Below are 17322 nucleotides of genomic sequence, written 5' to 3'. Positions count from 1 at the left end.
TCTGTGAAATTGAATCTGGCAATATTTGCTCCTTTAACCTCACAAGTGAGGCTGAGTTGAGGTAAAGGATAAGAAAATGCTCTGTAAATGTTACAGCCCTATACAAATATGAGGTTGCATTAATTTGTAGCCTCAGCAACTGTTTGCAGAGTTTGTCGCTCTGTCAGCTGAATCTCCTAGGATTCCTAGCAAGTCTAAAATCTTGTTCAGGAAAGATCTATCCTGGTTTTTTTTTTTTTGTTTTGCGGTACGCGGGCCTCTCCCCGCTATGGCCCCTCCTGTTGCGGAGCACAGGCTCTGGGCGTGCAGGCTCAGAGGCCGTGGCTCACGGGCCCAGCTGCTCCGCGGCATGTGGGATCCCCCCGGACTGGGGCACGAACCCGTGTCCCCTGCATCGGCAGGCGGACCCCCAACCACTGCGCCACCAGGGAAGCCTCTATCCTGTTTTTAGTCGTGGCTGACCACACCAGATGGTTTGCTGTGATGACCCCCTAGCACTTCACAGGCAGGCTGCTGTGTATTGCTGGATTGACATTTGTATAAACACCTCAGGAGCTTTTGGCAGCTACTCTCCCATCAGCTCCTCGCGGTAACCCTGTGAGGAGGATTTCGTGAGCCCCTGGTTGAAGCAGTATCTCAGACCCCCCTGTTGTGTGTGTCTCCCTGCTTGTCGTCACCACGTCTGAGAACCACAGCAGCTACTTGGGTGACCCATCTTCCCTTCCCCCGTACAACCTCAGAGAAGTGTGAGCCGTGCTTCTGAGTTTACTAAGTAGGTGATCTTCTAGTAACCATTTAGTGGGTCTGCCCTGCTGTTCGTTAGAGATTGATTCAGCAAGTGAAGAGCAAAAACCATACGTGCTCCACAAGACCTCTGTGGTTCCTGTATTCCAACCTCTTAGCCACGTGCAACGCTTTGGTTCTCAATGCTGCTTGAATGCCCTAGGTCTGACCCAGTTGGGGTGTCACCTTTTTTGACCAGTGAAACAACCTGCGAGTTGCCTGAGTAGCAAAACTCCATATAAGCTGTCCATTCTTGCATCTTCTTCCTGTTTATAGAGCTTCTTTGGAGTAGGCAAGTACCTGACCTTAGTCTACGAGGGAAACCCTGTGGGCTTTGGAGGGAGGCTGCTTCCCATATGACCTTGGGAATTCATATGTTTTTATATGAGTCTCACTTTCCTCGCTTGTAAAATGAAGCTGTCAATACCTGCTTAATTAGGTTGTTGTGACAATTACAGGTAATGTTTATAAAATGCCTGACAATCGATATTATAATAATCTTTATAGGCATTACACCAGCTTTGCCTACAGGCACATAACCACATTCATATATTTGTGCATGTCCACATCAAGTGAACTTTATTAGTAAACAATCACGATCCATTGCTATAAGAGGTGTCCACTGAATTCTGGAGTTCAGAGAGACCCAGTTATTGTTTTGTGTAATACTTTTAGAGCCATCCTGACACTCCGCAGGAATGTCTTTGGGGTGACGTGGGCAGAGCGAGGTGGACTTCAGGCTCACTCCCTGCTTCAACCAGAGCAGAGATGCTTTTGTGTATTTTATATATTGACATTTCATCTGAGATTTCATTTGAAAAACAAAAAAGCTTTAAAGTTTTCATCCAACTTTCTACTATCCAGTACAGGAATCTACTTTACGACATGACTGCCAAATAATGACTTAGGAGAATGTCTTCTGATATCAGTTTTCTAAGTTATAAGCTTGCCAGTGCCTGCCATATAGTAGACACCTAAGAAGTGCTTATTGAATGAATGAATTCTTGGTCACGGTTATCGTAAGGATCAACCAGATGGTACTTGACTTCTTTTTAGCCTCTGTGTTCGTTCCTTTATTCAACACATAATTATTTGATGATAGGTATTGAATCCGGACACAATTCTTTCTGATGTAAGCCTCTATACATTTAGAACCTTCGTAATAATTATTCATTCTTTTATTCCATAATTATTCATTCCTTTATTCCTTTATTCAACGCATAATTATTTGATGATAGGTATTGAATCCGGACACAATTCTTTATGATGTAAGCCTCTATACATTTAGAACCTTTGTAATTCTCTCAGAGAAGCCAACTTTACTTAGCCTGTCAGAGTTCAGGGTAGCTAATTAGTCTATTTTTCTGGAAGCAGAGCTGAAAGGGATCTTAGAAGAGGTTCAGAGAAAGGGAAAGAGTGCTGATAACAAGAAGTAGTATAGTGAAATGATGAAGAACACAGACCCTGGAGCCAAACCACTTGGGTTTGAATACCACTCTGTGATCTTGGGTAAATTACTTAATCTCTCTGTGCTTCAGTTTTCTCACAAGTAATATGGGATGGTAATAATACCTACCTCACAGGGTTGTAGGAAGGATCAAAAGAATTATAATGAAAACTCTTAGAGCTGTGCCTAGAGCATGTAGTAAATGCTCCATATTAACTTATTATTGGTAGTAGGATTATCATTTATTTATTGAGACCCACTTCACATGCATCGTCTCATTTAACCCTCAAATGAGGAGATGGAGGTTCCATAATATTATGTAATTTGCCCAAGGTCATTTAACTGACCTTGGGCAACTTACATAATATTATGGAACCTCCATAATATAGATCTGGCTCTATAAATCATTTCACTCACCTCCCTCCTTTTATAAATAAGACCAAGGCTTGGGTAGGTGAATTGATTTATTAAGGGCCATACAGCTGGTCAGTGACAATATCTGAATTACAACATCAGTTTCTTAAGCATGGCCTAGGATTGTATCTCTCTGGGGGGTGTAGTAGAGATCTTGATCTGACGTCTTAATGTAAAAAAAAAAATCTCTATGGCATAGGTGATGTCAGCTGTCCACAACCATTATTTTGATTGCAAATTGTCAAGCTTTATAGACGCATATGGGCTGGGGTCTTACCAACTGTGGAAAACAGAAACCTTGTAATCCTCATTATAGTCAAACACCATATTTTGAAGATGGCAAAGTTAAAGCTAGCTGTGAAATCTTGTGACTTAAGTTCTGAATTCTATATGCAATGAAAAAGGGTATATGCAGATGAAAGTAATATAACGCTGTGATGTTATTATCATAGTCCATACCTTCATCCTCAGTTGTGAAAGGTAAGTCCAGCAAGCATTTCCACCATCTCTTTCTCTGCTAAGAGTGAGATCATCTGCATTCCTCAGTTGAGCTTGGCAGGTGTGCCTCTGGCTGTATGTAGTCTGTAATTGTAGTAGAGAATATCTACAACTTGGCTACATTTGTCTTTTGTACACATGATATATTGATACCCCTTAACTAGCATTTATACCCACATTTAGATTTTTTTTGTATCAACTGAAAAGTGAAATTATAGATAATGTTTCATTCACTCACTGCCCACCACAAGTGAATTTCCACAGTGATGGCATCTTTGTTCAGCAGGATTTATGCAGTGATTTGCAGAAATTGTTTTGGATTTTTATTTATTTTATGAAGGTTGTGTGGAATGGAAAAAATGAAACTGGTGGTACAGATGGTATTAAGAGCTAATATTTACTGTGCCCTTTCTGCATGTTAGACACCATATTAACCCTGTGCTTCTTTGTCATATTAGTAGGTCTCACAGTCATTATATAGTAGAGGCAAAGCTTAAAACCGTTGGATTTTTGGTCAGAGCAGTGAATCATATGTATATGAGTCCAAATCACATATTCATTGGACTTAAGCTGATTAACTGTATATAATTGTAAAGGAAAAAAACAACATCAAACATGAGATTCGTTGATTTCCTCAGTTATAATTAGGAATTTTATAATGTTTGTGTGTGTACAGCTACTTCCTTCCTCCACTCCCAACATGTTCCTTCATAAGGAGGGATTTTCCTGTTCCCACCATGCCCAATAAATGCTTATGGGAGATGGTATCAAGTGAGAGTTTCTCATCCAGGCTCTAGAGTAGTACCTGGAAGCCTGTCTTAGATACTTGAGATAAAATATGGCTTCCTAAACATTTTGGTCTTCCCTTAGAGTGGGAACACCTATTAATTGACATTTCTTTTCTCAGTGTCAAGCATATGTCAGTAGTTTAGTTCTCTGGAATACATGGAGACAATCTAGTGGAAAATAAGACAACATCTGCTGTCTCTTTAGACAATTTCTTGGGGTTGCGTGGGGATGGAGGAAGGGACCACGTAGGTGAGAGGGGAATCTCAATATTACTGTGAAAGAAATGCATGGGAAATTGAGGGTAAAATCTAATGTACATGTTGGAATTGAGGCAGAAAGAAGTAGAGAACCACAGATCACAAAAATGAAACGCTTTTCAGTTATAAAGCAATAGGCAAGAAAAATTGTTTGCATCGAAACTTGAGTCAGGAGACTAGTGAAGAGAATGGCAATAGGTGGGAGGGTGGGGGAACAACCAGAGCCTACAAAGGGATAGAAAGGGGAAAGGCTCCTGTACCTTGTGGAAGAAATAAGAGGAACATGGAAAGCCAGTTAAATTTAAAAAAAAGGAAATTGGTGATGGGGGATAGGTGATAAAATTGAGGGAAAATGTGACTTGTAGTGTCTGCAGGGCCAGGGAGATGGAAGTCTAATGACCTCTTGATTGGGCTGTATATTGAGTAGCAGATAGAAGACTAGGCTTGATAGTTGTATGGATACATAGACAAGGTGGAAACCTATCTTCATTTTGGGCTGATGGGACCTGCTCAGAGAATCTTCTAGATCCATTTAAAATCATTATAATCATTGGTTTTGACTTCACTTAAAAGCATTTTTAGATCAAAATATTCAAGTACTCAAAGTGTAAGTGCTCCACACGTACCTCCGGGTAGAGTTACTTACTTATCATGGTTAATCTTAAATTTATATCCATATTAGCCCTCTTTCAAAATATTCTATAAACAGATCCTTCAAAGGGTATCTGCAGGAAGACAGATGTAAATCAACCAAGAGTGACTATCTCAGAGGATTAAGAAGAGACCAGTTATTGAGGATCAGAGGCAAATAGCTCAGCTTTGGAAAAGTTTGGTGGGTGTGAGGCTTAAGAAGAACAAACTTTGAAGTGGCCTCATGAGGTGGAAAGCCAGTGAGACAGAAGAATGCACAAGACAGCTGTCAGTTAGCACAGGGGCTGACATTCACCAGGGTGAGGATGGGCCATAACATCTTGTAGGAGGGAGAGCCAGATTCCAATGTTATCGAGAGAGGCTTAAGACAGCAATTTTTAATGTTTCAAATGAGTAAAATTAAGATTTGACAAAATTGTTTTTATTTCAGTTTCTAGAACTGTTATATGATTTTCCAAAATGAAATCTGTAAGTGACAAAGTAGAAAATTGGCAGCCTAGAATCTAGTTGTCACTGGAGGAAGGAGGGGCCCAGGGAGTGGGGACAGGGTAAACTCTATCCATCTGGCTGCATTTCTCTCTTCTCCTGTGATAAGAGCCGCCCACCTTCCTCCCAGTGCAGTGCTGCTCCTCTGGCTAATTCCAAATGAGCTATATATCAACATGCAGAGACTGGCTGGCAGTCCTCAGAGTCTAGCTGTAGTTCTATACAAAGCTGCTTCTCTCCTTTTAGTTCTTGTCGTTAAGTCTTTCCCTTGAACTTCAGGACCACATGTCTACTGCCTATTCAGAATCTCCATTTGGATGTACCAAAGCAACTCAAAAGTGAAGTCATAACCGTAAACCCCAGAGCTGTGCATCACATCTTATTCCCTGTCTCTGAATTTTACTACCTTGCATCCATTGCCCACAGCAAAAATCTGGGCCTCTTTCTTGATTTTCCTTCTACCTTACCTCCCACTTCAGTTAGTCGACATTCCGTTCTGTACATCATCCCTATTGCTGCTGCCTGGTTCAGGCCATCATTTCCTCTCAACTGAATTGCTTCAACAGTCTCCTTACCTGGTCATCTTCTCTCTGATCTTCTTCCTCTCCCACCTCATCTCCTCACTGCCTGCCTCATTCTTTACACTGTAGCCAGAATAATCTTCCTAAAGTGTAACTTTGATCAAGTCATTCAGACCTTCAGTATCTCCTTATTGCCTTCAGGATAAAATCAAAACCACTTGCCATGATAATGACTTTGCCCCCCTGATGTGGCCCCTGTTTACCTGTTAGTTAATTTTCTAAAGACCACTTACACCTAACTGTTTGCAGTACCTAAAGGGCTTGATCTCCCTTGTCTGTGGTCTTTTGTGTATGCTATATTTTCTTCCTGGAAAGCTCTATCCATTTTCCTGCCATCTTGTACTTCACCAGCTTCAGGCTTTAGCTGAGAGGTCGCTTTCTTCAGGAAACCTTCCCTGATCTCCCTGATGAGGTGTCTTGCTTGTATCTGTCTGTAGAAGCACATTTTACTTTACTGGATTTATCATACTGTACTTTGCCTGTTTATTTGTCTTCTACCCCCAGAAGACTTTAAAGGTCCCTGAAGGCAAGGAGCTATACTGATCATGAGTACAGTTTCTGGCATATAGTAGGAACACAGTAAATGCTTCAGTTTTTTCCTCTTTAAATAAATGGTGGTAAAATATACATAATATAAAATTTTCCTTTTTAACCATTTAAGTGTACAATTCAGTGGTGTTGAGTACATTCACATTGCTGTGCAACCATCACTACTATCCATATCCAGAACTTCTTCATCATCCCAAACTGAAACTCTGTGCCCATTAAACAATAACTCCCCCATTGCTCCTTCCCCCCGGCTCCTGGTAACCACTGTTCTACTTTTTGTCTCTGTGCATTTGACTATAGGTACCGCATATAAATGGAATCATACAATATTTGTCCTTTTGTGTCTGGTTTATTTCACTTAGCATAATGTCTTCAAGGTTCATCCATGTTGTAGCATATGTCAGAATTTCCTTCCGTTTTAAGGCTGAATAATATTCCATTGTATGTATATAGCACATTTTATTTATCCATTCATCTGTCTGTTGGTATTTGTGTTGATTCCACCTTTTCACTATTGTGAATAATGCTACTGTGAACATGGGTGTACAAATATCTGTTTGAGTCCCTGCTTCAAGTTCTTTTGGGTATCTACCTAAAAGTGGGATTGCTGAATCTTATGGCAATTCTGTGTTTAATTTTTTGAGGAAGCGCCATACTGTTTTCCATAGCAGCACAAGAGTTCCAATTTCTCCACATTCTCCAACAGTTGTTATTTTCTGTTTTGTTTCATTTTGTAATAGCCATCCTAACGAGTGTGAAGTGGTATCTCATTGGGGTTTTGATTTCCATTTCCCTAATGATGCACTCATTGAGCATCTTTATATGTGGTTATTGGCCATTTGTATATCTTTGTATATCTTCTTTGGAGAATGTCTATTCAGGTCCTTTGACCATTTTTTATTTATTTTTAAATTTATTTATTTATTTGTTTGTTTATTTATTTATGGCTGCATTGGATCTTTGTTGCTGCCCACAGGCTTTCTCAAGTTGCGGCGAGTGGGGGCTACTCTTCATTTGCGGTGCGTGGACTTCTCATTGTGGTGGCTTCTCTTTGTTGCAGAGCACGGGCTCTAGGTGCTCGGGCTTCAGTAGTTGTGGCTCACGGGCTTAGTTGCTCCACGGCATGTGGGATCTTCCCGGACCAGGGCTCGAACCCATGTCCCCTGCATCGGCAGGTGGATTCTTAACCACTGCACCACCCAGGAAGTCCTGACCATTTTTTAAATTAGGGTTTTTTTGTTGTTGTTGTTGTTGTTGTTGTAAGAATTCTTTATATATTCTGAGTATTAATCCCTTATGAAATACATGATTTGCAAATATTTTCTCTCATTCTGTGCGTTGCCTTTTCTCTCTCTTGATAGTGTCCTTTGATGCAGAAAAGTTTTTAATTTTGATGATGTGCAGTATATCTATTTCTTTTATTTCTGTGCTTTTGGTGTCATATGCAAGAAATCATTGCCAAATCCAATTTCGTGAAGCTATTCCCCTATGTTTTCTTCTAAGAATTTTATAATTTTAGCTCTTACATTTAGATATTTGATCCATTTTGAGTTAATTTTTGTATACGGTGTAATAAGGTGAGAGTCCAACTTCATTCTTTCGCATTGGGTATCCGATTTTCCCAGCGCCATTTCTTGAAGATTGTTCTTTCCCCCATTGAATGGCCTTGGCACCCTTTTTTCTTTTCTTTCTTTTTTTTTTTTTTTTTCAGTACGCGGGCCTCTCACTGCTGTGGCCTCTCCCACTGCGGAGCACAGGCTCCGGACGCGCAGGGCCAGCGGCCATGGCTCACGGGCCCAGCCGCTCTGCGGCACGTGGGATCCTCCCGGACCAGGGCATGAACCCACGTCCCCTGCATCGGCAGGCGGACCCCCAACCACTGCGCCACCAGGGAAGCCCCCTTGGCACCCTTTTTGAAAATCTTTTGACCGTATATGTGAGGATTTGTTTCTAGGCTCTCTAATGTATTCCATTGGTCTATATGTCTGTCTTTATGCCAGTACCACACTGCTTTGGTTAGTGTATCTTTGTAGTAATTTTTGATATCAGAAAATATGAGTCCTCCAACTTGTTCTTTTTTAAGTCTGAGACAAATTTTTTTGTTTGTTTGTTCGTTTGTTTTGCGGTACACGGGCCTCTCACTGTTGTGGCCTCTCCTGTTGCGGAGCACAGGCTCCGGACGCGCAGGCTCAGCGGCCATGGCTCACGGGCCCAGCCGCTCTGCAGCATGTGGGATCTTCCCGGACCAGGGCATGAACCCGTGTCCCCTGCATCGGCAGGCAGACTCTCAACCACTGTGCCACCAGGGAAGCCCTGAGACAAGTTTTTAATACTACTTGCTACTTGATCCTCCTCCTAACATTTTTTGTGTACCTCCGCCTATAGTGTTTCCCTTAACAACTCCTCCTAGATGACTTCTCTTCCTTCATCTCCGTCATAACCTCACTCCAGTGCCCATTTTCTTTCCCTCTTCCACCCCCTTTTCCTTAATTTAGAGTCATCTTTATTTGTGTGTGTTCAAGCCACAACTGACATTTTAAGGTCTTAATACTCCTCGGTGACCAACAGAAGGGGGCCCTAATCATCGATTTCTCCCAACTTTGAGTCTGGTTCAATCTCTTTCAGAATTCTCAGGGCTAAAAGTCACATTTATTGTTATGATGGATGAGGTGCATTGCCTAAGAGACTGTGTGGCATAGTGAAAAAGCATTATATTGGAGGCCAAGAGACCTGTGCCCTAGCTCTGCATCTGTCCCTGATTAGCAGTTAGACAACTCAGACTCTCTTACTTAACTTACTGTTAAATTTTCTTATATGTAAAGTTAAGGAAAGTTGGACTAGATGGTCTCTAAATTCCTTCTAAATCTAAAAAGTTTATTTTTATTTTTAATCCTCAGAAGGAGGAGGAATTTAAGCTGGTTTTAGAGATGAATGGAATTTAGATGAGAAGGAGAGAAAGACTTCAGGAGATTTAAAATAAGAAAATGAAAGTGTGTTTAGGAGTGAACGAAAACAACGGTGACCATTTATTAAGTGATGCTGTGTCAATTGGAGACCCATGTAGGAGAAAAAATGAACCTCGACCTCTATCTCGCACAATATTCAAAAATCAGTTCCAGATTATATGAAGTCTAAATAAGAAAGGTAAAACAAAAAAGCTTCTAGAAGAAAATTTAGGCTAATAGCTGCATGACTTTGGGATAAACAAAGATTTCTTATAACAACAACAAAAAAAAACATGAAAGGGAAGATTGATAGATTGGATTTCAGTAAAATTAAGAACTATTTTTTTATCAAAAGACACCATTAAGAAAGTAAAAAGGAGAAAAATATTTGAAATATATCTGACAAAAGACTTGTGTATGGGGAATGTGCAAAGAACTCCCACAAATCAATAAGATAATGCAGATGACTCTAGAAAAAAGTGGGCACAGATTTAAACTGGCATTCCACAAAGGAGGATTTCTAAATGGGCAATAAACATATGAAAAGGTGCTCAGTGTCCTCAGAGAAAAGCAAGTTAAAACTCCAGTGAGCTAACAAACACATGGAAAAATGCTCAACATAATTAGTCATTCGAAAAATGCAAATCAAAACCACAGTGAGATACCACTTCACATCCACTAAGATGGCTATTAAAAAAATAATAATGAAAGGAAAATATGTGTTGGCTAAGATGTAAAGAAATTGGAACCTTGCTTATATTGCTGGTGAGAGTGCAAAGTGGTTTAGCCTCTGTGGAAGAACAATTTGGCATTTCCTCAAAAAATAAAGCTTAGAGTTACCATGTGACCCTGCAGTTCCACTCCTACGTTTATACTTAAAAGAATTAAAAACAGGGACTAAGGGATTTCCCTGGCAGTCTAGTGGTTGGGACTTTGCCTTCCAATGCAGGGGGTGAGGGTTGGATACCTGGTCGGGGACCTGGGAGCTGGGGTCCCACACGCCTCGCAGCCGAAGAGCCAAGACATAGAACAGAGGCAGTGTTGTGGCAAGTTCAATAAAGACTTTAGAAATGGTCCACATCAGGGCCTCCCTGGTGGCACAGTGGTTGAGAACCCGCCTGCTAACGCAGGGTACACGGGTTTGAGCCCTGGCCCGGGAAGACCCCACGTGCCGCAGAGCAACTCAGCCCGTGCGCCACAACTACTGAGCCTGCGCTCTAGAGCCCACGAGCCACAACTACTGAAGCCCACGTGCCTAGAGCCTGTGCTGTGCAACAAGAGAAGCCACTGCAATGAGAAGCCCATGCACTGCAACTAGAGAAAGCCCACGCGCAGCAACGAAGACCCACTGCAGCCAAAAATAAATAAATAAATAAATTTTTTTTAAAAGAAAGGAAGAAATGGTTCACATCAAAAAAAAACCAGGGACGAACTAAAATAAGTACATGTGCATGCACTGTTGACAATAGCCAAGAAGTGGAAAGACCTCCCCCCTCAGTTGTTCCTCAGTGGATGGATGAATAAACAAGATTATGATACAGACATATATTGAAACATTATTCATCCATAGAAAGGAATGAAGAACTGATACATGCTACAATCAGGATGAAAGAAGCCAAACATGAAAGGTTACATACTGTATGATTCCATTTATATGAATTTCTGGAATAGACAGAACACAGCCTGATGGGTGCCAGGAGCTGGGGGGTAGGGAGGGTTGGGGTCGGGTGGGTGCAGGGGAGAGGAATGGAGAGAAACTGATTAATGTGTAAAGGGTTTTACTTTGGAGTGATGGAAATGTTTTGGAACTAGATAGAGGTGGTAGTTGCAGTATGTTGTGAATGTACTAATTGCCGCTGAGTTGTTCACTTTAAAATGGTTAATTCCACCTCAGTAAATTTTGTAAAAACCATGAGCTATCACTATATATATGCTCACTAGAATGGGTAAACATTAAGAGGCTGTCATTTCCAAGTGTTGGTGAGGATGTGGAGCAACTGGAACCCTCTTATCTTGCTGGTAGAAGTATCACTAAAGCTAAATAAACGTATGCTCTCTTCTGAGCCCAGCATTCCACCCCTGCCTATATGCTGAAAAGAGAAGAGCACATATGGCCACCAACAGGCATGCACAAAAAGGTACTTAGCAGCTTTCATTCATAATAGCCTGAAACTATAAACAACCTAAATGTCCAGCAAAGTAGAATGGGTAAATAAATTGTATGTTCATACATGGAATACCACAGAGCAATAAAAAGAATGAACTACTGCTACACACGCAGTAAAGATGAATTTCACAGAAATAATGTTGAATGAAAGAAGCCAGATTTTGAAGAGTATATTTTATCTTCTGCTAAGGCCAAACTAATCTATGGTGATAGATGTCAGAATAGCTTTTGCTGGGCAGGGATGGTTGTGGTGGTCTTTGATGGGGGAGCTCAAGAGAACCATCTGGGGTGCTGGAGACATATCTTCTGTATCTTGGTCTAAGTGATGGTTACACAGGTGTATACATATTACAAACTAATCTGTGCACTTAAGATTCGTATACACTTTATTGTTCTACCTTTAAAAAAATACTAGAAAATTAAAACAGAAACCAGTCGGCAGAGTAGATGTTCTTGCAGGTAAGCAGTAGAAAAGAATGTTTATGAAGTATAAGGTTGTAGATGAATATCTGAGAAGTGTAAGGTTGTAGAAAGCCTTGAATGGCAGTGAAATGGCAGAAGTTTGGATTCTTTTCTGTAACTCCAGTAGCTTCGAGGGAGGAAAATGACATAATGGAAGCAGATTTTTTAGGGAAACGGATCTTTGGAGATGTGCCTGGTGGGCTGAGGACTGGTCCACAGGTGGGAGGCTATTGCAGTAGGACCTGAATTAGGTTGAAAATGGAAACTCTGAAGGAAGAAGAATTAGTGAGGCTGGTGACTGGTTGGGCAAGGACAGCAAAGGATGACGGGGCAAAGATGACTGCAGGTCCACGCTAGATGGCTGGAAAAACGATGGTCCCGATCACAGAATTAAGAAAGCCAAGTGGAGGACTCCATCTTGGAAGTAAAAAGATGAGTGGTTTTAATTTTAAATGCTTCAATTGTGAAGTGGTGACAGGCAGTTGTGGGGCTCAGAAGAGCAATCAGGGCTGGTGATAGAAATCTGAAAATCACCCACATACAGATTATTTTGAGTAGATGAGATCCCTAAAAGAAGGAGTGATGCAGAGAGATTGCGGAAAACCAGCCCTTAGAGAAGAGAAAGGTGGTAGGGGAAGAACTAGGATAGAACCAGGATCGCTTAAGCCAAATGAAGAGAGAGTGGGGGGGTGGATGAAGGTGTAAAGGGAGAAAATACAGAAGTAGGAGAGGAAAAGTAAAGATTGAGAATGTGATGGAGACCCATGATCATTGAGGGAACCTGGTCTTGGAGAAGGCAGGAGGAAACAAAGGCAGAGGCAAAGGCAGAGGACTTAGCCTAGGATGGCTTTACCTATGAAGAGCCCAGGTGTGTACAGTCAGGTTACAAGAATTTGTCAGCATCTGCAGTGACTTCCTCTTGCAGTATTCTCTGTCCTCTAAGTAGGGTGACCCAGAAGGTGACCCAGGGTTGAGGATGAGTGTGGCTGTGGGAACCAAGGAGTCCCAAGTATTTGGACCAATTTTGGGTTCCAGGCATAATCGTATTACCTTTGAGAAGAATACAAAAGAAGTTTAAGACACCACTCATGCCCCTAGGGATTTATATGGTGCAGCTGGACAATGACTGAGAGCCAAAGCAAGTGTGAATAAGACATCTTGAACCCTGACTTTGTCATTTTCTAGCTGTGTAACTTTGGCCAAGCTCCGTTAGGACTCTGTGCCTCTTTTTCCTCATCTGTTAAAAGGGGACAATAATAATATCTACCTCATAGGTTGTTCTGGAGATTAAATGAGTTAATACAAGCAAGGTGCTTGGAACAATACCTGAAACATAGCAAGTATGTGATAAATGCTAGCTAAGAGATCATGATAAAGCTGTAGGAGTTCACAAGGGGAAAATAATTAGTAAGGGCTGGAACTGATGGGAAGATTCTTGGAGGAGTAGGGATTTATGGGAGGCAATTCAGGGACTGATAAGAGGGAAGGAATTTTAGGTTTGGGGGACACAATGGGAGCAAAGTCTTAGATCAGTAAAACCATTGGCATTTGCGTGTGATTTACTTGAACCAGACTGTTCCCGTTGGGGGGTAGTGGGAGTCAGCCTGGGACAGGCAGAGGGGTAACTGATATTTGTCAGAATAAAAGGAGTATGAGCTGGGGGAGTCAGAGCTCTTTGCGTGTTTTTTCCTGGTCCTGTGACTTTGGGCACGTTACCTCCTCTCTTCAGACTCTAAGTTTCCTAATTCTTAAAATGAAGTGGACTAGATCTATAAAATCCCTCGTGGCTCTAGAATTGCACGCCTCATACATGAAAAGGATTTCTTCGACCCCATCGTCTGAGGAATGGTGTTTTGTGTGTGTGCAGCATGGAGCTGACTTGTGGTTCTGGCCTCTTCAGTGCCAGGCTGTAACCGAGTGAGCTGATCAGCCCACGTGGATACCACACACTGCCTTTCGCAGCCATTGCCACCGCTGGAAAAATCTGGGCTCTCTGCGGGTGTATTTATGAAAAGAGCCCTTGGGTATTTCACTCCCAAATTATTTAGAGCTAACTCTACTACTGTTCTCTTTTTTTTGTTTGTTTTGGTGGTACACGGGCCTCTCACTGTTGTGGCCTCTCCCCTTGCGGAGCACAGGCTCCGGACGCGCAGGCTCAGCGGCCATGGCTCACGGGCCCAGCCGCTCCACGGCATGTGGGATTTTCACGGACCGGGTCACAAACCCATGTCCCCTGCATCGGCAGGCGGACTCTCAACCACTGCGCCACCAGGGAAGCCCTACTGTTCTCTTAAAGAGCCTCAAGTTTTGTGGATGCTTGCCTTGGAGTGGACCCTGAGGGCTAAGTAGGAGGGAAAGAACTGTTTTTAGCCTTTAAAAAAATTTCCCAGATTGTCTTTGTGAAGCTCATAAAACAAAAGGAAGAAGCAGCGCCACAGAGCACCAGATGAACTGCCAGTGAAGCCCCAAAGCTTTCATGGGAAGACTCACATTGCTTTGACATTAGGGAACCCCCGTTCCAAGGTGTGTATTTCAATAACCTAGGACTCTGTATAAACGAAATGAAAACGGGCTTTTCAAATACCATGCTTAGAAGCCTTTGGCTCTAGTATGGCACTCCTTCAGTTTCTCTGTTTAGAAAGGAATTTGGTTTGTGATTCAGTTCTCACTTCCTGTCCTTCTGGCGTGAGCCCCGCTCAGGGGCCTTTCTGCTGTCGTTCACCCTGCAGTGCTGCAGGGCTGTTGCATCCGAGGAAGGTCTCTAAGATTCCTTTCCCATTTGCTTTTCCTGTTGCTGAGTGGGAGGTGCATAGAGCAATATCTGCCCTCTCCATGAAGAAAAGCGCTTTGTGTTTGTCCCTGGCACGAGCTTGGTCATCAGAGCAGGTACTTCTGGACTTTTATACCGGATGGATTTTACAAACCTTGGTGAATTGGAAAAAGAACTTGAAACAGAAGAGCCAAAGCAAATAGAAGCATTTCTATCTATGTTTTTGTGCCTCCAAAGTTTTGAAGGGTTTAGTGTTTTCAGAAACTGAAATTTGAAAAGAGTGACAGTTTACCCTTGTGTTGTCCTTGGAAAAAGAGTGTTTCTTTAGGGAGCAGAGTTCTAGGAAAGGAAGATGACTTGAGCATATAAGGATTCCCAAGCTAATAGGTGCCTCTCGGTCATGTTAAACATACCTTATTCATTTAGAATAGAAATTACTTGAGGGTATGGAATATATATATTTTTAATGTTATCTATAAGAAAATCACTTTATTTTTTATTGAAGTATAGTTGCTATACAATATTATATAAGTTACAGGTGTACAATATAGTGATTCACAATTTTTAAAGGTTATATTCCATTTATAGTTATTATAAAATATTGGCTATATTCCCCATGGTGTACAATATATCCTTGTAGCCTATTTTATACCTAATAGTTTGTACCTTTTAATCCCTTGATTGCCCCTCTCCTCCTTCCCTTTCCCCACTGGTAGCCACTAGTTTGTTCGCTATATCTGTGTCTGCTTCTTTTTTGTTATATTCACTAGTTTTTGCTGTATTTTTTAGATTCCACATATCAATGATATCATGCAGTGTTTGTCTTTGTCTGACTTATTTCACTAAGCATAGAGGGTATGGAATATATCTTTGTAGCTGTACGTGGTTACTAACTGTGAGCTGCATCTAAGTCAGTAATAAGAACTAGCAATTCAGGAGACTCCCATGTTTTGATCTCCTTGGCTGCCCATTCCCCTGAGGGGTGGTTATGGACATTGCCTCATCCATTCATGCCACAGACTTTCTGAAGAGAAAAATAACCATGTCATGGAAGAAACTATGTGTTGCGAAGGTTGTGACTAAAGGTTGAGAGTGAGATGGTTTGGTCTGGCCTCTTTTTAGAGCAGCGATTGATTAATGCTGTCTGTGTTGCTGTTTCTTCCAGAGCTGACCTGTCCTGGACGCAGCATAACTAACGAAGCTGCTGCAGGATGAGAAGATGGCAGCGCGGCTGCTCGCACCACCAGGCCCTGATAGTTTCAAGCCTTTCACCCCTGAGTCACTGGCAAACATTGAGAGGCGCATTGCCGAGAGCAAGCTCAAGAAACCGCCAAAGGCCGATGGCAGTCATCGGGAGGACGATGAGGACAGCAAGCCCAAGCCAAACAGTGACCTGGAAGCAGGGAAGAGTTTGCCTTTCATCTATGGGGACATCCCCCAAGGCCTGGTTGCGGTTCCCCTGGAGGACTTTGACCCATACTATTTGACGCAGAAAGTGAGTTGGAGGAGACGGAGCAGCAGCTTCAGATACCCCGTTCCTAACAGGCTTAGGGGAGATGGGGAGAAAGAGCTGTGTCTTTGCCAGAGTTTGGATAAGTAGTTAGCCTTTTGTTTCAGTTCCAGTTTACGGCGATTCTTTTTTTGGTTTAATTGCTGCTAAGGGTCATTTGTGGGTCTTGGCACTTTTCAGTCTGTTAATAAGACTTCTGTTTTTGGCTCCTTTTTCTAATTTGACAGTAGAAAAAGATTGATTAAAAAAAGGGGGGGACATAAATGAAATGGGACTGTTTAGTAGAGTACAAGAAAGATGGCATAGTGAGAGGTGGCACAGCCCTGTAGAATCTTGCTCACACATTCAGAATTCTGTCTTTAAATATAAAGATGATGTTATTATTGCAGCATCAACAGAGCCTGTTGTTAATATAATGGAGATGATGGCTTTGTCTGCTTACCTAGCCCCCTTTGTGACATTAGATCATAGCCTTTGGGGACAGGAATAGAATAGAGTAAACCAAACTGGGCCAATGAGGAGACCAGGTCTGTAGCCTTGTTACACAGTTGTCTGGATTCAGCGAGCACTGATTCTTACATAGAGTCAATTCTGTTATTCCTGCTAGTAAGGCGCGTGAGTGAAAGAAATACCAATCTTCATTTCGCCAAGAGTTTCAAATTTCCCTAACAAATGTTTGACCAAACCTTGGGTTTCTTTCTCATGATTATCTTTTGAAACTAGGCAACAGGTAAAGAAGCAGAGCCCCTAGTTAATCCAGTGGCGAAGTAATTAGCCATTGAATACTGAAGACTGACATCAGATACCATTTTAGGGATCCCCCATTTGACAGATGTCATTTAAAGAATTAAATCCATAGGTGTTTCCAGATAAAGGGTGAAAAGGCTTTGTGTAATTATATATTTACAAATATAAAGCTTAACTAAACTGCCTTTATTAACAAAACTGTCTTATAAACTGCCATTAACTAAATTGCCTTTTAGTCTTTCAGTTATGGAAGAAATTTCTGTTTC

General features: G+C 41.8%; 1 protein-coding gene across 1 annotated transcript in view; it reads left to right on the top strand.

Moving 5' to 3' along the window:
* SCN8A (sodium voltage-gated channel alpha subunit 8) overlaps positions 1–17322 on the top strand; it is a 183234-nt gene that overhangs the window by 52276 nt on the left and 113636 nt on the right. The window contains exon 2 of the mRNA XM_060113425.1: positions 15965–16294. Coding sequence (XP_059969408.1) covers positions 16019–16294 — 276 coding nt within the window. The 5' untranslated portion in view covers positions 15965–16018. The remainder of the gene's footprint in view (positions 1–15964; positions 16295–17322) is intronic.

Source organism: Mesoplodon densirostris, chromosome 11 (genome assembly GCF_025265405.1).
Source record: "Mesoplodon densirostris isolate mMesDen1 chromosome 11, mMesDen1 primary haplotype, whole genome shotgun sequence".
NCBI classification, from domain to species: domain Eukaryota; kingdom Metazoa; phylum Chordata; class Mammalia; order Artiodactyla; family Ziphiidae; genus Mesoplodon; species Mesoplodon densirostris.
The sequence above is the reverse complement of the archived record's forward strand: the minus strand, read 5'-3'. Positions and strand labels throughout refer to the sequence as shown.